The following is a 22,086-nucleotide window of genomic DNA, read 5'->3' on the forward strand; positions in this document are numbered from 1 at the left end:
CACATGGAGGAGATGGAATGAGATGCAGGGTGGTTGAGGTGGGGGGAGGGGGGGAGGGTGTCCTATTGATAGTCTGGCTCCTGCCAAAAGATAGACACTATAACTTGTGACACACACACACACACATACCCTCCTCCCCCACACACGCACAAACACCCTCCTTTACAAGGCTGTCAGCCAAAGCCATGGTGACCGGAAAGAATTATCTGCAAAGTGTGTGTGCGTGTGTGTGGGAGAGTGTGTGTGATAGAGAGGGTGTGTGTGTGTGTGTGTGTTTGTGTGTGTGTTTGTGTTATAGAGAGAGTGTGTGTGTGTGTGTGTGTGTGTGTGTGTGTGTGTGTGTGTGTGTGTGTGTGTGTGTGTGTGTGTGTGTGTGTGTGTGTGTGTGTGTGTGTGTGTGTGTGTGTGTGCAACCCGGTATCACGCCAAGGCGTAAAATAGATACGTCTGTCCACATCGCAAGGCGTGTTCAGGCTCACGCTTTGCCTGACCAAAGCGTCACCCTGAACACGCGTCCTTCTCCATTAGAAATGAATGGGGGAATAGCACCAACAGGGGGCGATACGTTCTCCTAGCATTTGGTGAAATTGTTACGTAGCCATATTGATCGTTATTATCTGAATGGAAAATGCAATATTTTAGGACAAATACACCATTAAACGTGTTTCTAATGACATTTCTAGCGAGAAATGTACATTTTCCTTGCATAATCTTCAGTCAGTGAATGTGTATGATCTTTATTAATCTTTATGATCTGAATGGGAAATGCAATATTTTAGGATCGATTCACCGTTAAACGTGTTTCTAATAACATTTCTAGCGAGAAATATACTTTTTACTTGCATAATCTTCAGTCAGTGATTGTGTCTGATCTTTAGTTTTATAGTTATTAGGAAGATTTAATCGGCTCGCTCGCATGTTTCAACGACGTCAGGTTGCTAGGGACGCTGCTTTCGCTAAACTAGCAGCTCACGTGTTTCCTGCGTTTGTGTTATTAAACCGTTACTTTATGTAACTTTTAATGATATTGTAATAACCACAGGCGAGGTATTGAGCGAAGTAAGCTTGATAGCAGGTTTATTGGATTCCACAATCGGATAGGCAGGCACAGCTCCACCGGAAAACTACAACAACCAAAACTCCCGTCCGGAAGGAAACCCCCGGAACCCCCTCTCAGAAGGCCCGCCCCTTCCTCCCAAACCCTGTGACGCTACAATATCATCTTGTTAGAAACATAGATATATAGAACACTGTTCTATATATATCTATGGTTAGAAACACGTTTATCTGAGAGCCAACCCAGTCGCCAAAAGCATACGTTGACAGTGTACGTTTTCGTGAACACTGGATTACGTTGCATTTCAACATAAAATAGCGTGCTAAGCACACATACACACACACACACGCACGCACGCACGCACCCCAACACACACACACACACACACACACACACACACACACACACACACACACACACACACACACACACACACACACACACACACACACACACACATTTCGCTGCTAAAACAACAACTTGGGCTGCTTCTAGGACATTTTGGGTGGATTTTGAACGGTATGTGGGCAGGACGTTTTTTGCAGGCAGGACCTGGCAACCCTGCGCTGTTGCCCGAGGTGCAGAAATGCTCCGGAACAGATCTGGATCCACCATGGCCAAAATAATTGTCATGAATAGCATGAATAGATTCATGCATTATCATTCAACTTGAACATGTGTTTTTACAGTATAGAGTGGTGGAGGGATGACGTATGTTGGCCAACCCGGAAGTGAGCGTCGACCTGGGTTTCCATGGTTTCCCTTGACAAAAAGCCAACGGGTTTTTCCATTGGCTCTAAAAACCACGCGGCAAAGGAGCTGCCGTAAATTGTGTTGTTTTTGTCGTAAACTGGGGACCGACGGTTAAAAAATAGACAGATATTCCGAGGTATCCTTAAAAGGCAGCTTGGATGTTTTTATTTTCTGCAGTTTAGACTTCTTCTATAACCTATTTTTGAAAGCAAAACACCAAGCTCAATGATTTAACGAGGCAGGGTTACAGGGGGGACCTCACTAACCACCACCAGTGTGTAGCACCCACTTGGGTGATGCACGGCAAGTGATGCAATAGGTGACTGAGGGTCAACATTTGAGAACCCCTTTTATCAAAGGGGGTCTCAAAGGACTCATACGCTTCAACCTGAGTGACCCATCACACCCCGGCCATGGCTTCTTCCAACTCCTCCCTTCGGGTAGGAGATACAGGTCCCTTGGGAGCCGGACAAACAGGCTGAGGAATACCTTCTACCCCTGGGCAATTCGTCTACTTAACGCCTGACCCCCCCCCCCCAATGGACATGTGAAATCCTCTACCATATTTATTTATTTTACTTATATGTTATGTCTGCATATTTATATTTATTGTGCCTATTGCTGTTGTTTGTGTTTGTATTTTTGCTTTTTGCACTGCTTTATTTATTTTGCACTATGGGTAGTGAGCACCACCCCAATTTCATTGTACAAGTTTGCACAATGACAATAAAGTCTGAATCTGTGGCTCTAGCCCTACAGGAAATGACTCGGCAAGTGCTCCATCTCGTTGCACCTGCACCCAGCGGCTCGCTTGCAAGATTTTGGCCTGAAGTTCTTCCCAGACCTACACCCTAGCCATCGAACACGCATATCTGAGAATCAGGCTTCTCTTTAATAATGACAAAAAGTTACGAGAGAAATACACATTAACTTTTTGTTATCTCATAAGCGGCGTTGTGCCGGCTCCTTTTGACCTTTTGACCCCAGACTTCAAAAACGTGGCCACAGGCCAGCTGTGTCTACACACCTTAAGCCACAAATGTACACCTCCATCCCACAAAAAATGGGGACTAGAAACTAACCTCTGTCTAATGTACATTTACTGTACTGTTGGAGGTCACGCCCCTTTTCCGGCCTTTTCGAGATAGCTAGGGAGGCTAAAATGTTTACACACATTTCCCGGGGCCCCGAGAACGACATATCCGAGATTTGGAGTTCTAGCCCTTAGAGAAAAAAAGTTTTCCCAAATGGACTGTCATTTGGACAAAGCCCCTCAGAAGTGTTACCTGCAAGACCTAATGGTTCAGAATGTGGTGGAAAAAACAGTTTTTGAGATAGGAACGTCCTACCGCCCTGAAATTTGAATACCTTATTCTAAGGCCTAACTGGGACCCCCGCACCGAAACTTGGCCCGGTCGGACCCCGAGGGCAGGAAGGGGTGGCCCTTCCTGCCCGAAACTTGGCCCGGACCCCGAGTGCAGGAAGGGGGGGCCTGGACTTTCATAGGTGCCATGCCGTAATTCCGACGCCTCATTGTTCCGACGTCTCAATGTTCCGAAATATTTCCCATTAGATCGACATGCCACTATTCCGACGGTTCAATGTTCCGAAAACGAAACCCATTGGTCAGAAGGTCCGTTAGTCCGACTTTTCAAAAAGGAGGCGAATTAGGCCGACGGTTCAATATGCCGAATAGAAAAAATAGTTTTATACCTCGCTCGCTCCCTCTCTCTCTCACTCTCACTCTCTCTCTGTCTCCAAAATACAACCTAGGCCTACATATCACGTTCACGATGAATTTTGGAGAGCAAAAAGACAACGCTTCACTTCATTTCGACACGGTGTTGCAGCCCCATGGACAGAGAGCGGAGGTCTAATTCTCAACACGGGCACGAACACACACACACACACACACACACACACACACACACACACACACACACACACACACACACACAGTGAGAGTGAGAGTGAGAGTGAGAGAGGGAGAGGGAGAGGGAGAGGGAGAGAGAGGGAGCGAGCGAGGTATAAAACTATTTTTCCTATTCAGCATATTGAACCGTCGGCCTAATGCTCCTCCTTTTTGAAAAGTCGGACAAACGGACCTTCGGACCAATGGGTTTCGTTTTTCGGAACATTAAACCGTCGGAAGAGTGGCATGTTGATCTAATGGGAAATATTTCGGAACATTGAGACGTCGGAACAATGAGGCGTCGGAATTACGGGCAGGCCCCCTTTCATAATCCTCGCTCAGTGACTGTAAAGGATGTTTGGTCGGATGTTATGACGAAGAATCATAATGTGAATGGGAATATTCTATAAATGTCTTGATATCATCTTTCGTCTCAGCACTTCTGCTGCAGCCGCTTAAAGTCTCAATCCGAGAACCTTAAAATATGAATCAATCCATTAGAAGTATGAAAATATCTTCCCGGTGACGTAACGGGTTAAACAAGGTGTCCTTTGACATCTACGTTTCGAGGCGATTGCAACAGTGCCACACATGATCATATTTGAATATGTTTCGGGGTAGTAATTAGCTGTCGATTTTGGAGGCCTTTATCAATAATGACCAGCTATAGATTTGCTTCCCGATGGGGATTTTTGACAAATTACATGTTATTTAGCATCTACACGTTAACCTGAATCCAATGAGATCAAGCTCGCCCTCTTGCTACACCGAGATCATGTCCTAGACCTAGGTGTACCATGTAAAATACATGTTACCATTTGCTAGAGTGTCATGCTGGGTGTCATTGGACTCAGCTCAACGTGTAGATGCTAAATAACATGTCATTTGTCACAAATTTCTATCGGGAAGCAAATCAATAGCTGCTCATTATTGATTAAGGCCTCCAATTTCGACAGCTAATTACTACGTAATTAACATGTGTGGCACTGTTGCAATCGCCTCGAAACGTAGATGTCAAAGGACACCTTGTTTGCCCCGTTACGCCACCGGGAAGATATTTTCATGCTTCTGATTGACTAATGAATTGATTCAGCTATTCCCCCAGAAGTCTGGGGTCAAAAGGTCAAAAGGAGCCGGCACCACCAGTGAATGTGTATTTCTCTCATAACTTTTTGTCATTATTAAAGAGAGGCCTGATTCTCAGATATGCAGGTTAGATGGCTACGGTGTAGGTCTGGACAGAACTTCAGGCCCAAATCTTGCAAGCGAGCCGCTGGGTGCAGGTGCAACGAGATGGAGCACTTGCCGAGTCATTTCCTGTAGGGCTGGAGCCACAGGTAGAAGCGTATGCGTCCTTTGAGACCCCCTTTGATATATAAGAGACCTCAAAGTACAGCTTACTTGAATGTTGTCGACCCAGTCACCTAACAGTGACATGAGACCTGGTGGCCTGGGCTGTGGCAGAGTGTCAGAGAGGGAACGTGTGCTTGCATCTGCATGTGCACGTGTGTGTGTGTGTGTGTGTGTGTGTGTGTGTGTGTGTGTGTGTGTGTGTGTGTGTGTGTGTGTGTGTGTGTGTGTGTGTGTGTGTGTGTGTGTGTGTGTGTGTGTGTGTGTGTGCAACCCGGTATCACGCCAAGGCGTAAAATAGATACGTCTGTCCACATCGCAAGGCATGTTCAGGGTCACCTATTGCATCCTTTAGGGCTTCGGCCTCCTAATTGATCATTGTAGTATTGAATGCCCTCTTTCATATATATGATACCTCCACCACTGGGATGTGGCAACAATTCTCCAAATCCATATGGGGAGGGGGGGGGGTGATGCTTGTGGACAGTGTTGTACACTAGACATAAATAGGAAGCAAACTCAGGAGAAGGAATGACCTCTCACAAATATATATTTAATAAATTGTTTCAAATAACCCTGCCTCGTTAAATCATTGAGCTTGGTGTTTTGCTTTCAAAAATAGGTTATAGAAGAAGTCTAAACTGCAGAAAATAAAAACATCCAAGCTGCCTTTTAAGGATACCTCGGAATATCTGTCTATTTTTTAACCGTCGGACCCCAGTTTACGACAAAAACAACACAATTTACGGCTGCTCCTTTGCCGCGTGGTTTTTAGAGCTAATGGAAAAACCCGTTGGCTTTTTGTCAAGGGAAACCATGGAAACCCAGGTCGATGCTCACTTCCGGGTTGGCCAACATACGTCATCCCTCCACCACTCTATACTGTAAAAACACACGTTCAAGTTGAATGATAATAATAATATAATAATAATAATACATTTAATTTAGAGGCGCCTTTCAAAACACCCAAGGTCACCTGGTAATGCATGAATCTATTCATGCTATTCATGACAATTATTTTGGCCATGGTGGATCCAGATCTGTTCCGGAGCATTTCTGCACCTCGGGCAACAGCGCAGGGTTGCCAGGTCCTGCCTGCAAAAAACGTCCTGCCCACATACCGTTCAAAATCCACCCAAAATGTCCTAGAAGCAGCCCAAGTTGTTGTTTTAGCAGCGAAATGCATTGTGTGTGTGTGTGTGTGTGTGTGTGTGTGTGTGTGTGTGTGTGTGTGTGTGTGTGTGTGTGTGTGTGTGTGTGTGTGTGTGTGTGTGTGTGTGTGTGTGTGTGTGTGTGTGTGTGTGCTTAGCACGCTATTTTATGTTGAAATGCGACGTAATCCAGTGTTCACGAAAACGTACACTGTCAACGTATGCTTTTGGCGACTGGGTTGGCTCTCAGATAAACGTGTTTCTAACCATAGATATATATAGAACAGTGTTCTATATATATCTATGTTTCTAACAAGATGATATTGTAGCGTCACAGGGTTTGGGAGGAAGGGGCGGGCCTTCTGAGAGGGGGTTCCGGGGGTTTCCTTCCGGACGGGAGTTTTGGTTGTTGTAGTTTTCCGGTGGAGCTGTGCCTGCCCATCCGATTGTGGAATCCAATAAACCTGCTATCAAGCTTACTTCGCTCAATACCTCGCCTGTGGTTATTACAATATCATTAAAAGTTACATAAAGTAACGGTTAAATAACACAAACGCAGGAAACACGTGAGCTGCTAGTTTAGCGAAAGCAGCGTCCCTAGCCACCTGACGTCGTTGAAACATGCGAGCGAGCCGATTAAATCTTCCTAATAACTATAAAACTAAAGATCAGACACAATCACTGACTGAAGATTATACAAGTAAAAAGTATATTTCTCGCTAGAAATGTTATTAGAAACACGTTTAACGGTGAATCGATCCTAAAATATTGTATTTCCCATTAAAATCATAAAGATTAATAAAGATCATACACATTCACTGATTGAAGATTATGCAAGGAAAATGTAAATTTCTCGCTAGAAATGTCATTAGAAACACGTTTAATGGTGTATCTGTCCTAAAATATTGCATTTCCCAATCAGATAATAACGATTAATATGGCTACGTAACAATTTCACCAAATGCTAGGAGAACGTATCGCCCCCTGTTGGTGCTATTCCCCCATTCATTTCGAATGGAGAAGGACGCGTGTTCAGGGTGACGCTTTGGTCAGGCAAAGCGTGAGCCTGAACACGCCTTGCGATGTGGACAGACGTATCTATTTTACGCCTTGGCGTGATACCGGGTTGGTGTGTGTGTGTGTGTGTGTGTGTGTGTGTGTGTGTGTGTGTGTGTGTGTTTGTGTGATAGAGAGTGGTTGTGTGTGTGTGTGTGTGTGTGTGTGTGTGTGTGTCTCCTCACAAACCAGCCTCCATGTTGTCCCAAAATCACAGGGGCTGGTTGAAGCTCCTGTGTTACAAGCAGAAATAAAACTATAGCTCTGCTATTTAAACTAAATAGTGTCTATCACATTGATCACTGGCATATACACAATCATTATTGGACAGTATTTGTTCTAACTTTAAAAAGAAACATGCTCATCAAAGCGGCTGTATTACAGAGTTGGTAAACTGACCGGCAACAAAGACAAATCAACAAAGCTAGTGAGATCACAATGGAACCCACCAGCGAGGGGAAGGAAATACGACAATCCCCTGGTGTTTGACCCAGACCTGTGAAGGGTGCACTACAGAGCAGGAGCAGCAGTGCAGCTGGTGGACGCTCTGCTGTCTGGGAAGAGGATGAACTCAGCGCTCAGATGAATGGGACCATCGATCCGGCTCCATGAGAGACCACACTTGAATGCAGAAGAGAGAGATTGAGAGTGGGAACGTGAGAGAGTGAGAGAGATAAGGAGTGAAAGAGTGAACATGTGATGCAGAGGAAACAGCAAGGGTATGGAATTGCCTGAATAAGTTTTTTCTAGGGAAATCATTGGGGACGGGATGGGGATGAATTGGCCTAAATACAAAACACGGTTCTCCTGGAACCGTCACCTTATCGTGGTGGAGAGGTTTGCGTGTCCCTGTGAACCTGAGGGCTGTGTTGTCTGGAGCCTTGTGCTCCTGGTAGGGTCTCTCATGGCAGAGTGGTCTCAGGCGAGGGGCCAGACTAAGAATGGTTCAAAAATCCTCAATGAATATCGAAAAAAGAGGAGATGTGACCCGGCCCGGAGGAAGCCCGGGGCCCCCGTCTGGAGCTAGGCCCAGGCGGAGGGCTCGATGGCGAGCGCCTGGTGGCCGGGTTTGCCACGGAGCCCGGTCGGGCACAGCCCGAACAAACTACGTGGCACCCCCCCTCTCTTCATCTCATGGGCCCACCACCTGTGGGAAGACCCGTTGGGGTCGGGTGCGCAGCCACATGGGTGGCAGCGAAGGTCAGGGGTCTCGACGGACCAGACCCGGGCGGCAGAAGCTAGCTCTGGGGACGTGGAACGTCACCTCGCTGTGGGGAAAGGAACCAGAGCTTGTGAGGGAGGTGGAGCGCTATCAGTTAGATCTGGTGGGGCTTACCTCCACGCACAGTCTCAGCTCTGGTACCGTACTCCTGGATAAGGGTTGGACTCTATTCTTCTCCGGAGTTGCCAAGGGCGTGAGGCGCCGGGCGGGTGTGGGGATACTCATAAATCCCCGGCTGAGCGCCGCGGTGTTGGAGTTTACCCCGGTAGACGAGAGGGTCGCCTCCCTGCGCCTAAGGGTTGTAGGGGGGAAAACTCTGACTGTTGTTTGTGCGTATGCACCAAACAGCAGTTCAGAGTACTCGGCCTTCTTGGAGACCCTGAATGGAGTCCTGTATGGGGCTCCAGTAGGGGACTCCGTAGTTCTGCTGGGTGACTTCAACGCCCACGTGGGCAACGATGGAGACACCTGGAGAGGCGTGGTGGGGAGGAACGGCCTCCCTGATCTAAACCCGAACGGTCGTTTGTTATTGGACTTCTGTGCTAGTCATGGATTATCCATAACAAACACCATGTTCGAACATAAGGGTGCTCATAAGTGTACCTGGTACCAGAGTACCCTAGGCCGAAGATCAATGATCGATTTTGTGATCGTGTCATCTGATCTGAGGCCGCATGTTTTGGACACTCGGGTAAAGAGAGGGGCGGAACTGTCAACCGACCACCATCTGGTTGTGAGTTGGATCAGGGAATGGGGGAAATTTCCGGATAGACCTGGTAAGCCCAAACGCGTAGTGCGGGTGAACTGGGAACGTCTGGAGGAGGCCCCCGTCCTAGGTATCTTCAACTCACACCTCCGGCGGAGTTTTTCTAGCATTCCTGTGGAGGTTGGGGACATTGAGCCGGAGTGGGCTGTGTTCAAAGCCTCCATTGCTGAAGCTGCGGTGGCTAGCTGTGGCCTCAGGGTCTTAGGCTCCTCAAGGGGCGGTAACCCTCGGACACCGTGGTGGACACCGGTGGTCAGGGAAGCCGTCCGATTGAAGAAGGAGGCCTTCCGGGATATGATATCCGGGAGGACTCCTGACTCGGTTGCAGGGTACCGACAGGCCCGAAGGGCTGCAGCTGCTGCCGTGTCGGAGGCTAAGCAGCGGGTGTGGGAGAAGTTCGGAGAGGCCATGGAGAAGGACTTTCGGTCGGCACCAAAGTGTTTCTGGAAGACTATCCGGCACCTCAGGAGGGGGAAACGGGGAACCGTCCAAGCTGTGTACAGTAAGGAGGGGACTCTGTTGACCTCAACTGAGGAGGTCGTCGGACGTTGGAAGGAACACTTTGAGGAACTCCTGAACCCGAATAACACGCCCTCTATGTTGGAGGCAGAGCTCGAGGTTGATGGTGTTTCGTCGTCAATTTCCCTGGTGGAGGTCACTGAGGTAGTCAAACATCTCCGCAGTGGCAAAGCCCCAGGGATTGATGAGATCCAGCCAGAAATGCTAAAGGCTCTGGGTGTTGAGGGGCTGTCATGGTTGACACGCCTATTCAACATCGCGTGGGAGTCGGGTACAGTGCCAAAGGAGTGGCAAACCGGGGTGGTGGTTCCCCTGTTCAAAAAGGGGGACCAGAGAGTGTGTGCCAATTACCGGGGTATCACACTTCTCAGCCTCCCTGGTAAAGTCTACTCCAAGGTACTGGAAAGGAGGGTTCGGCCGATCGTCGAACCTCAGATTGAAGAGGAACAATGCGGTTTTCGCCCCGGACGTGGAACTACGGACCAGCTCTTCACTCTCGCAAGGATCCTGGAGGGGGCCTGGGAGTATGCCCATCCGGTCTACATGTGTTTTGTGGATCTGGAGAAGGCGTATGACCGGGTCCCCCGGGAGAAACTGTGGGAGGTGCTGCGGGAGTATGGGGTAAAGGGGTCTATCCTCAGGGCCATCCAATCCCTGTACTCCCAAAGCGAGAGCTGTGTTCGCGTCCTCGGCAGCCAGTCAGTTTCGTTCTCGGTGGGTGCTGGGCTCCGCCAGGGCTGCGCCTTGTCACCAATCCTGTTTGTGATATACATGGACAGGATATCGAGGCGTAGTCGTGGTGGGGAGGGGTTGCAGTTCGGTGGTCTGAGGATCTCGTCACTGCTTTTTGCGGATGATGTGGTCCTCATGGGATCATCGGCCTGTGACCTTCAGCACTCACTGGATCGGCTGGCGGCCGAGTGTGAAGCGGCTGGGATGAGGATCAGCACCGCTAAATCTGAGGCCATGACTCTTAGCAGGAAACCGATGGATTGCTTACTCCGGGTAGGAAATGAGTCCTTAGCCCAAGTGAAGGAGTTCAAGTACCTCGGGGTCTTGTTCGCGAGTGAGGGTACTATGGAACGTGAGATTGGCCGGAGAATCGGAGCAGCGGGGGCGGTATTGCGTTCGCTTTGCCGCACCGTTGTGACGAAAAGAGAGCTGAGCCGCAAGGCAAAGCTCTCGATCTACCGGTCGATTTTCGTTCCTATCCTCACCTATGGTCATGAGGGCTGGGTGATGACCGAAAGGACGAGATCGCGGGTACAAGCGGCCGAGATGAGTTTTCTCAGAAGGGTGGTTGGCGTCTCCCTTAGGGATAGGGTGAGAAGCTCAGCCATCCGTGAGGAACTCGGATTAGAGCCGCTGCTCCTTTACTTAGAAAGGAGTCAGCTGAGGTGGTTCGGGCATCTGGTAAGGATGCCCACTGGGCGCCTTCCTTGGGAGGTGTTTCAGGCACGTCCAGTGGGGAGGAGACCTCGGGGAAGACCCAGGACTAGGTGGAGAGATTATATCTCAACACTGGCCTGGGAACGCCTCGGGATCCCCCCGTCAGAGTTGGTCAATGTGGCCCGGGAAAGGGAAGTCTGGGGCCCCCTGCTTGAGCTGCTCCCCCCGCGACCCGACCCCGGATAAGCGGAAGAAAATGAGATGAGATGAGACAAAACAGAAGGATTAATCGAGCGAGATGTAGGAGGGAGTTCAGAGTCCTAGCTCTCTGTGATAGGCTACCTCCTGCTGGTGATGGAAGGTGAATGTTCAATATAACTCTTTGCACATGCTGAGTCACCTCCAAAGTCACACACACACACGGTTGCCTGTGTGCATTGGTTTTTCAGTGTTTCTTTTGTGAATTTTACATAATGCATGTTTTAATTTCCAGAGGTAAATATGTTATGATGAAGCATTCAGCACTCAGCATAGGTGAGCTTGGGGCATTTATTTATCATTGAGTAATCACCAGTTTAAACTATACAGGTAGCAGTCCTCTTCACTATGGAGCCCATTCTGTGGCAGCTTACCTCCTCATTAGATCCCAGGATGTCTCCAGAAAAGGGTTTCTAGAGTTGATTCATCGCCACTAACTACCGGAGTCATGGACCTGTAGAAATGTCATCTGGTAAAATGCTGCTTTAAAAGGTAATTGCCACAAAGACAGAGAGCATGGGTCTGCAGCGGGCGCTTAGCGGAAGCCATATTAGCCGGGCCGGTCATGTGACAACATGAGAAATACTGATTGGATATATCGGCTGCGCCGATGCAACGTCACACGCACCACGGTTCCCTCGTGGGAATTGGTCAATCGGAAAGTATTTGTGACACTACGTGGAAATGCGATTGACAGGTACTGAGCGGGTTACCATGACAACCACTTATCACCTTGTCTACATCTATATGCGTGGCACTGTGTGTTTGCGTTACAAAGCGGGCGTCGGAAATGGTGAATCCTGCATTGATCCATGCAGCATATATCGTGTGTGTGTGTGTGTGTGTGTGTGTGTGTGTGTGTGTGTGTGTGTGTGTGTGTGTGTGTGTGTGTGTGTGTGTGTGTGCAGGCGTGGCAGAGCAGTTTGCCATAGCGGAGGCTAAGCTCAGGGCCTGGTCCTCTGTGGACGGAGACGACTCCACTGATGACTCATACGATGAAGACTTTCTGCCTGCCAACGAGCCCGCCACACAGAGCACAGGTAACACACACACACACACACACACACACACACACACACACACACACACACACACACACACACACACACACACACACACTTAAAAACAGTACTACACACACACACACACCCACACACATACAGTTAAACGCAGTGCGCACACACACACACATACACCCACACACACACACAGTTAAACACAGTACACACACACACAGTGAAACACAGTGCACACACACATACACACACACACACACACACACACACACACACACACACACACACACACACACACACACACACACACACACACACACACACACACACACACACACACACACACACAACACACACAGTTAAACATAGTACACCCACTTGGGATCACAGATTACCTTAAAACAAATTATGTATTAAACTTCAAGGAAGGTGATTTCTTGTGGTAACTGCTGCATAACTTCACATCCGACGTCATGTGCCTCAATGGAAGGTCACACAAACAGCCTTGAATGTCAACAAAAGCAGGTTGGCACATCAGTAATGTCAGGAGCACAAAATGGCAGTGGCTAAGCCATGCCTCCAGACCCCGGTTTGCATGCCTGACATCACACCACTGTATCACCGGTGGAACGAGGGTAAACCAGCCCAGACATACTGGTGTTCAAAGGGTGATACTGCCACAGGATTCTAATAGTGTGAATAGAATTGACCTTCTCTCAAAAAAGTCATTGAATGTCTTTTGTTCTACTACAACAAGATTCTGCTATAGCGTGTAACGGTAACCCATAAAAGTACAGCTGGCCATACGTTTACGTGTGAACAGAAGTGACACCTTCAGACCTTATTCTGTTAAAGGAGACGTATTATACCACCAGGAGTGAGTGTGATTACCCTTACAAGCCGTTTCGAAAATCTGCCCAATATGACATCACTAGTGGGCGTGTCCACCTAGATGTGTGCTGGATAGATCAGTCTACCAGCCTACCCAGTTGACTGAAGTAAACGTTGCTCATCTATCCAGCACAGATCTAGGTGGACACGCCCACTAGTGATGTCATATGGGGCAGATTTTCAAAACGGCTTGTAAGGCTAATCACACTCACACCTGGTGGTATAATATGTGTCCTTTCACGTATCGAACTCAACTATTACCCCATGACCTTGTGTCGTACCACATCCGGAGTTTGTGATTGGTTAGACCTCTAATATATAAACTTCTTTCTATATTGTGATTCCAACTTATCAGGACAATTGTAAAAGTTGGCCCTTGCCTCTCAAGGCCCTATTAAATATAAATTATTCATTCTCTCTCTCTCTCTCTGTGTCTCTCTGACTCTCTCCTTCCCCCCTGTGGTCCAGATCGGTCTGTCATGGATCTTATTGTCCCAGTGCCCTAGTTTTCATGCACTTCCAACATATTTTTTGTTCCCTCACGCAATTTGATATCCCTCTTGCAATTGAATATAATTCCCCTCACTGCAGACGGTCTCTGGCTGTGCGCTGTACCAGGGCTCTATGAACTCTCTGGATACATGCCTGTGTGCACGCTCAAATGACCGGAAGGGGGTCATTCATGCAACTTAGGAAATCCCATTGGATGGAAGCACCAGCACCCTCCGTATACCAACAAATAAACACATCAGCTCCACGTTAATGTCTCCCATCTCCCCGTCGATGACTGCATACTTTCTGTTGGGTAAATGCCATGATGTCTGTGGGCTGGAAGAGCAAGTGTGCATTCTTTTTAAATATTGAATCCACATATTGCCTGTTTGCACCATGGAATGTCTTTACCCGAAGACATTGAATCACCAATTACCCGTTCAACATTTCAAAGAGTGTGGTTCCCTGATATGGTAATCTGATATGCTGCACTTTAACATCTCCCGGTCTTCACGTTGCTCTCTGCAGACCAACAAGGCACATATTAACATCAGCAGGCCAGCGAGCTGAAACCTGATCTGAATCCAGTGCTGAGAGCCCAAAGTGCTTACTGAATGCTCTCTCCTGGATGTAAAGGCAGTTCCTTGGCTGGGATACAGTGGGTGCTCAGGCCTCAACAGTACTCTGAGCATCCTCTATAGGCTTCGGCAGTCAGGTGGTCACTCTGATACCCTCTTGGTTTGCCTATGAACTTAAAATGGCGTTTTCAAAGAATGTCTGATATTTGAGGGAGTACAGTTCAGTGTAATTTAACTAAATTTGAATTGAGAAAACTAGGAAAAAAAAGACGTCACACTCAGAGCTCTACAAAAACTTTTTTTTTCAGGAGCACTCGTGCCCCTAAGTTAAAAAATTTAGGAGCACAGGAAAAAAAAATGGGGGCACAATAGGTTTTTGTTTAGAACATTTATTAGCGTGCAGAAATTGCACACACCAACAGCACCAATTTACTATAGCAAGATTAAGACAAATAAATAGACAAGATTACATTTAGGCTACACAAAACAGCACCAATTTCGGCTTCCACCGTACCAGGGTTATTGGGCTGGGACTGGGTGCGATTTATATATAAATTGGGACAGCGAGAATGCCTAGTGGACTCGATGTGTTTCATCACAGCATTGTGTATCAGATTAGGGTTCCCCGTTCTAAACAGAGAGGAGCCTGCCATTGCCGATGGGGCTTCCTTACAAAATGTACAGACTTAGCATCATAATCTAGCCACCTGAACTCCTTCAACCAGTCGGGGGTTGAATTTGTAGACTTTATCGACTACAGTAACAGCATTAACTTTCTCCACGCAGTCTATTCATAATATTGTAATGACCACGGAAAAGGCAGTAAATGAAGTATTGATTAGACAGATTTAGATACCTAATAAACCGTTGGAACACACAAGACTGGTAACCATAGCAACGTAGGTAAACAAACCCGCTAAACCCTCCCGTAGCGCTCCCCGCGCTACGGCGATCCGGGGGCGCACAGAGCTTTTGGCCGTGATATTATCTATACAATACAGTTATATTATATTATATACTATAATATATAGAGCTCGGGGAGTCGTAAACGGCAACAATCACTTTCTCCTCCATGCTGCGGTTCACCCCGGACTGCACTGCAGGGAACGGTTGGCCGGTTGAAAACTGATTGGCTGTTACGTTACGCACGTCACTCAGTGGCCACGCTGTTGAACGCTGATTGGCTGTCATCACGCGAATGTCGCGGCAAAGTTTAATATTTCAACTCGAGCAAAAGTGGCGTGCTGCAAATCCACCTGAAATCCACGTGAACGCGCTCGCCCGTGCCGGGCAAAAGTGTTGCGATGCAAATGGAATCTCTGCTTTGTATGGAATCGTTTTGCCCCTTCGCGTTTGGTGTGAACGCACAGTATAGTGCGCTGTGGAGAAGTCACTCGCACACGTGCTCCTGTTTTGTTTTTCTCGTTCGCACGCCGAAATATTCACTCGCAAATGCGAGTGAAATGGGCACACTGTAGAGCCCTGGCCACACTATTAGGGAAGTAAAGTTTGAGCGTAAACAAGCTGTTTCAAGCCCTTATTGAGGTCTCAGGTCTCCCTGGCTCAGACTTAGATTTTTCTAGCTTAGCTCACCTAAAACATGTACACATACGTAGGGTCTAAAGCATGTCTACATCTAAAGCAAAGGGAAAAGTCGAAAAAGCATGATATCACCCCTTTAATACCGGACTGTACCGCTTCATTGTAAATTGTTTTGCTCTCTTTTGATTGGTTGACAATCACCAAGGCTTATTGGTAGTTTAGTAGACGTTATGGAACCGAGTAAAATTAAAAATACAAAGTCCATGTTCCCCATGAAGCGGAGGTGTCTTGCCTCGCCCTAAAGGGGCTTATTTTTTGATAATGACCAGCAACGTTCTAAACATTATCCCGCTTATTATACGGCTACTTGCCAAAACGAAAAAAATTACTTCACACCGTGTGTCTTTTTGATCAGCAGAGAAATAATCCTCCAAGACGCTGATGGCGCTTAGCAACCGAATGCGCTGGGGTTGATAAGTTACCGGACTACTTGCGGAGTGTTACCAAAGGCGTCAATCAGGAGCAATAAATCCACTTTTCTTGACAGCGGTCATTATATGCTTAGCAACAAGTCAATTATCGTAAAATAATTAACCAGGGGAAGTCTAGAATTCTCATGCAAGTCAACGGAGCATTCCGCAGCATTGAGAAGAGCCTTGTAAAAAATATATAGAATGTTCATGGTTTAAAATGGGGCTTCCTTTAACGTGTCTGTAAATAAAGCAAACAAGTCACATTGTTGTATGCAGCCTATATACAATCGGAGTGTTTCCTTCATGGTCTTTGTCTTGTTTCATTCATGGTCTTTGTCAAGTGGTTTCGTTCATGGTCTCTGTCTGGTTGTTGGTCTTTGTCTGGTTGTTTAATTTATTGTCTTTGTCTGTTTGTTTCATTCATGGTCTTTGTCTGGTTGTTTCATTGACAGACTTTGTCTGGTTGTTTCATTGACAGACTGTCTAGTTGTTTTATTCATGGTCTTTGTGTGGTTGTTTCATTGACAGACTTTGTCTGGTTGTTTCATTCATGGTCTCTGTCTGGTTGTTTCATTCATGGTCTGTATCTGGTTGTTTCAGTCACAGCCTTTGTCTGGTTGTTTCAGTCAAAGCCTTTGTCTGGTTGTTTCATTCATGGTCTTTGTCTGGTTGTTTCATTGACAGACTTTGTCTGGTTGTTTCATTCATGGTCTCTGTCGCGTTGTTTCATTCATGGTCTCTGTCTGGTTGTTTCATTCATGGTCTGTGGTTGTTTCCTTCATGGTCCTTGTCTGGTTGTTTCATTCACAGTCTTTGTCTGGTTGTTTCATTCACGGTCTCTGTCTGGTTGTTTCATTCATGGTTTTTGTCTGGTTGTTTCATTCATGTTCATCGTCTGTTTGTTTCCTTCATGGTCTGTGTCTGGTTGTTTCATTCATGGTCTTTGTCTGGATGTTGGTCTTTGTCTGGTTGTTTCATGGTCACTGGTTGTTGGTCTTTGTCTGGTTGTTTCATGGTCTCTGTCTGGTTGTTGGTCTTTGTCTGGTTGTGTCATGGTCTCTGTCTGGTTGTTGGTCATTGTCTGGTTGTGTCATGGTCTCTGTCTGGTTGTTGGTCATTGTCTGATTCGATTCATTCATTGTCTCTGTCTGATTGTTGTACTTTGTCTGGTTGTTTCATGGTCTGTCTGGTTGTTTCATTCATGGTCTCTGTCTGGTTGTTGGTCTTTGTCTGGTTGTTTCATGTTCTTTGTCTGGTTGTTTTGTTCCAGAGGTCTCGTCGCCGTTCCCTCCTTACCTGAAGGACCTGATTCACAGCCAGATGTGCCAGAACCTGAGCCTCAGGGGTCTCTGCTGTGAGGGGCCCGGTGGCGGGGGCGGGGCAGAACCCTCCCCCACCTCCGACTCCCCGGACACGCTGTGCTCCAGCCTGTGCAGCCTGGACGAGCTACACCCATTGCTACGTGACCTAGGCACCTCCGGCAAACCCCATCGCCATCCCCACGGCAACGCCACCGAACTGGCCGCCAAGATCCTGTCTGTGCTGCAGGGGGGCGAGGAGCTGCTGCTGGCCCGCCTGCAGCGTGCTGCCGCCGGCCCTCCCTCGCCCGCCGGGGGCAGCGGTGGGGGGCAGGACTCCCCCTGCTACTCGGCCTCCTACTCTGAGACCTACCTGTCGCCGGGAGAGGAGGAGGAGGGTGACGATGGGCCCTGCAAGGGCTACAAGACAACCGTGTGCCAGGTGGGGGAGGAGCACCAACCCTGCCGGAGGGTGTCGGACGTGGCCTCCTCTGGGGTGGTCTCCCTGGACGAGGAAGAAGAGGAGGGCCAGGAGAGGCAGGCCAACAGCCAGTGACTCCTGGTGTCAGCTGGGAGCGACAGCTGGCCCTCACCGCTCCTCCCACTCATCTCTGTTCTTTGGTTTTCCATGACTCGCTCCACTTCCCCCATGAATCTTGAAAACGGTCCATATTGCCTTATTTGTACAACAATTTAAAATCTCATCTTTCCAATTCTCCTGAGTTGTTCGACCCATAACTCACTGACCCTCCTCCCCTCCAGAGCTCAAATTCTGTCCTTTGATCTTCTATCCAAAAGCTTTTTGTTTTGAGGCGTCCAAACAATCTTTTCTATGTGTGATAAAGAGCAGTGGCCTGGCTATGAAGGCCTTCAGTGAACCTGTGCACTGGACCCTGCTGATTGGCTGGCTGTTCGGGTGTACCCAGGGCTGCTGATTGGTTGGTAGGGATTGTACCTGGGGAGGAGAAATGCACTCTGGAAAGTACTTTTTTGGATTACAAGTGGACCAAGTCCAAACACTTGAATTTTGCATGTGTCTTTTGCAAGTGCTATAACCAATGGGCTTAGCCAGAGCACAGTTTGTAACCTTCTAGGCTGTTCTGTGTGACCTTCTCAGCCCTGCTCGTGGATGAAGCCTGTCCAACGGGCGGGCAGGTCCACACCGCATCCTGGGACCTGCCTGCCTTCCCTTTGACCCCCTTTCTTTCTTTTATTGCCAGAGACCGATAGCATCCTTAAATGGGCATGGCTTGCTGCGTATGCCAAACTATTATATTATCCCAGTCACAACCATTATGAGCAAATGCTGGAATGTTTTCATAAGTGACGGGACATTAGTATGTATGTCTGTATTTCAACAAAATTTAAACTATGGGGGGAGAAAGACGACAAGGCTGTGTGACAAATGACTTGAGCCGAGATGATTTGCTTTTATTGTGCTAGGTTCAAGTCATCCTGTGGTGGTGGTGGGGTTACCCAGGAGCGATGGGACCACCAGGTTCCCTAACATGGGGGTGAACTCTGTGTTGAAGACATTCAAATGGAAGCTAAACACACAACAGCTGTGACCCCATAACCAAGCAAACTGAAACATCGCTGAGAGGAGGTTCCTGACCCTTTGGTGGATGAACAGGAAGAGAAAGAAACGCTTGAGGGCCCAGAGGTCCCTAGCCCCAGAGCAGAGGCCGGTGGTCGCATCGGAGGTTTTCTATATTTTTGTATGCGTTGTCTTGCTTTGATCTCTTTGCCTAATGCGATGTGCCAGTGTATGTGTTTTTTGCACGAAGCTAGCGTGGTGGCTGTAGTCTTCTCCTCTTTCTTCGTTATCACTGTGTGATATAGTCTACTGGGAAAAAAGAAAACAAACAAAAACTAAATGTGAAAAAGATTTTTTTTCAAAAGCAGATACTGTGATTTGGTTGGTTATTGTCATTGTCATCCCGCCCTCCTCCATCCTACTGAGAGTGTCTGGTTTCAACTCTGATTACCACTTCCTGTCATACTGAGTACTGATGAGCTTTGCCTTTTATTTGATACTCCCTCTTTTCTAAGACAAGGTTCCTAGGTTTCTAGACGTCTAGGTGTTCCTTAGTGTATCTTCTTGGAGGAGGCGGTGGGCGTTAAAGGGCATACTTAAAGATACAGTACATTCACGCCTCCATACTGCGCTGCCAGGAGTCCCGCCCACGAGTCCACTCCCACATCCCCTAGAGGGACTGTCATTCATGCAACTCAGGAAATCCCATTGGAGGGTCTCCCGTCTCCCCGTCGTGACTGCATACTTTCTGTTGGGTAAACGCTGCGATGTCCATTAGCTGGAAGAGAAGGCAAGTGTGCATTTAAAAAAAAGAATCACATTGTGTCTTCATATCCTGCGTTGACCCCGTTTTGTTTGTTTGGCAAAAAAAAGCCTCAATCTTTTGTGAGTGTGACTGTGTGTGCGTGCACAACTGATTCTGGTTGTTTTTTGTAAGTGCACGCGTCCTGTGCGTTTCCTACAATGTCAGCAGGCTGGTTAAGCATGCGATGTCCGCTCCTAACCCCTGTCGCAGCAGTTCCCTTTAAACTGTATGGGGTGGATAGAAATCTCATTGAGCTTTAAGCAGTGCCGTTAAGCAGTAATTAGAGATGGAAATAAGGGAAAATAAGAATGGCTAACCATCTGACCTAAGCCACAGAGGATGAAGAGGATTTCTCCCCCCCCCCCCCCCCTTTTTTGTAGCAAATAAAAGTTGAGCAGCTCAAGTGTTTACATTAAGGTCAGCACCTAGCAGGGTCTACATCAGGAAGAGACGAGCAGTGGAGAGAGTGGGTCGTAAACTCAGGGGGAAACCATAACGCTGTGCCTTCCATTCCTTCTGCCCTTGCATCATGCAGTTCTCTCCCTCACACATCCACCCGTCACCCCACCCATGTTTCATGAGCACGGCAGTCACATCAGAACATGGGAGAAATCCTCACAGCCATCTGCAGTCCAGGGTCGTAGCTGGTCATAGCGCCAAACACAAAGAGAAACAGAAAGAGAGAGACGGAGAGAAACGGAGAGAGATACACGGACAGAGACGGAGAGAGACAGAGAAACAGACAGACGGCGAGAGAGAGAGAGAGAGAGACAGAAACAGAGAGAGACGGCGAGAAAGTGAGACAGAGAAACATAGAGAGATAGAGAGAGAAAGAGACAGAGAGAGATAGACGAACAGAGACAGAGAATCAGAGAGACAGAAACAGAGAGAGAGAAACAGACAGAACCAGAGAGAGAGAGAGACAGAAACAGAGGGTCACAGAAACAGAGGGAGAGCCCACATTGGCACCTGAGCCCTGGGTGCTGCAGTATCCCATGATGTCCTTTTCATTTTGGGGTATGATCTGCGTCACTGTCCTCTGAGTGGACAGTAAATGGCGGGCCGTGCGTGGGGAATGGAGGATGAGGTCACACGCCCCCTTGCTTCACCTGACTCGCTGCTTTGTGTTGGTCGGCCCGCTCCATCTGGTGCTTTTACCCATCTCTCTCTCTCTCCCCCCCCCCCCTCTCTCTCTCTCCCTCCCCCTCTCCCTCTCTCTCTCCCTCCCCCTCTCTCTCACTCTCTCCCTCCCCCTCTCCCTCTCACTCTCTCCCTCCCCCTCTCTCTCTCTCTCTCTCTCTCTCTCTCTCTCTCTCTATCTCCCTCCCTCCGCGCTTTGTGTGCGTTCTGAGAGAGAAAGACGGGCACCTTGCTGTTATGGCTTTTCATTCCCGCAGCTTGTCACATATTAACTCAAACACACACATACACACACACAGCCTGGTGCTGCCTGTGGCTCGCTGTCCATCAGCACGTCACCTGTTCCAAAACGCCCCCTCCTCTCAACCTTCTGTCCTCTCAGCCCTCCCCTGTGTGCATCTCTCCCTCCTGTCTCCGAATCACCAGAGGGAGACGCTGGTCTCTCTCAACCTCTACTGACCCAGGTGTCTTCTCCTAGGACCCCCCCCCCCCCCCCCCCCTCGTCAGATTAAGTTGCCGTAGGCAATATTCCACAGTTGGGAAAGAGAGAGCAGAAAGAGTGTAGGAGCAAGATTTTGAAACTAAATAACCCAAAAAAACTCCCTACCTTTCTCCAACATTGAGAAATGTTGCAATTCACGCTACTATAACTGACAGTCAAGATGGATTCCCTGAAAACAAATCGGAGGAGATAAATATGAATGGGCTTCATGAAGAGGCCGGCCAGTCAATTTGAAAAGGATGTTTCACTGAGAGGCACATTGTATTCACTGAGAGCTGACTGGCTATTTCAAAGATCCCACTCAGATCTCACCTCTTAAATCTTCCCAGCATCTATACTGGGAGGGGGTCCATACGTTGAGTCATGGGTCGAGAGGCTC

General features: G+C 48.0%; 1 protein-coding gene across 1 annotated transcript in view; it reads left to right on the plus strand.

Annotated features, from left to right (window-relative positions):
* Positions 1–21,140, plus strand: part of fam131ab (family with sequence similarity 131 member Ab) — a 53,640-nt gene extending 32,500 nt beyond the window's left edge. Inside the window, exons 4-5 of the mRNA XM_056610465.1 lie at positions 12,342–12,473; positions 17,696–21,140. Of these exons, the coding sequence (XP_056466440.1) occupies positions 12,342–12,473; positions 17,696–18,279 (716 nt within the window). The 3' untranslated portion in view covers positions 18,280–21,140. The remainder of the gene's footprint in view (positions 1–12,341; positions 12,474–17,695) is intronic.
* The last annotated feature ends 946 nt before the right edge of the window (positions 21,141–22,086 follow it).

This window comes from Gadus chalcogrammus, chromosome 16 (assembly GCF_026213295.1).
Source record: "Gadus chalcogrammus isolate NIFS_2021 chromosome 16, NIFS_Gcha_1.0, whole genome shotgun sequence".
In the NCBI taxonomy this organism is placed as follows: Eukaryota; Metazoa; Chordata; class Actinopteri; order Gadiformes; family Gadidae; genus Gadus; species Gadus chalcogrammus.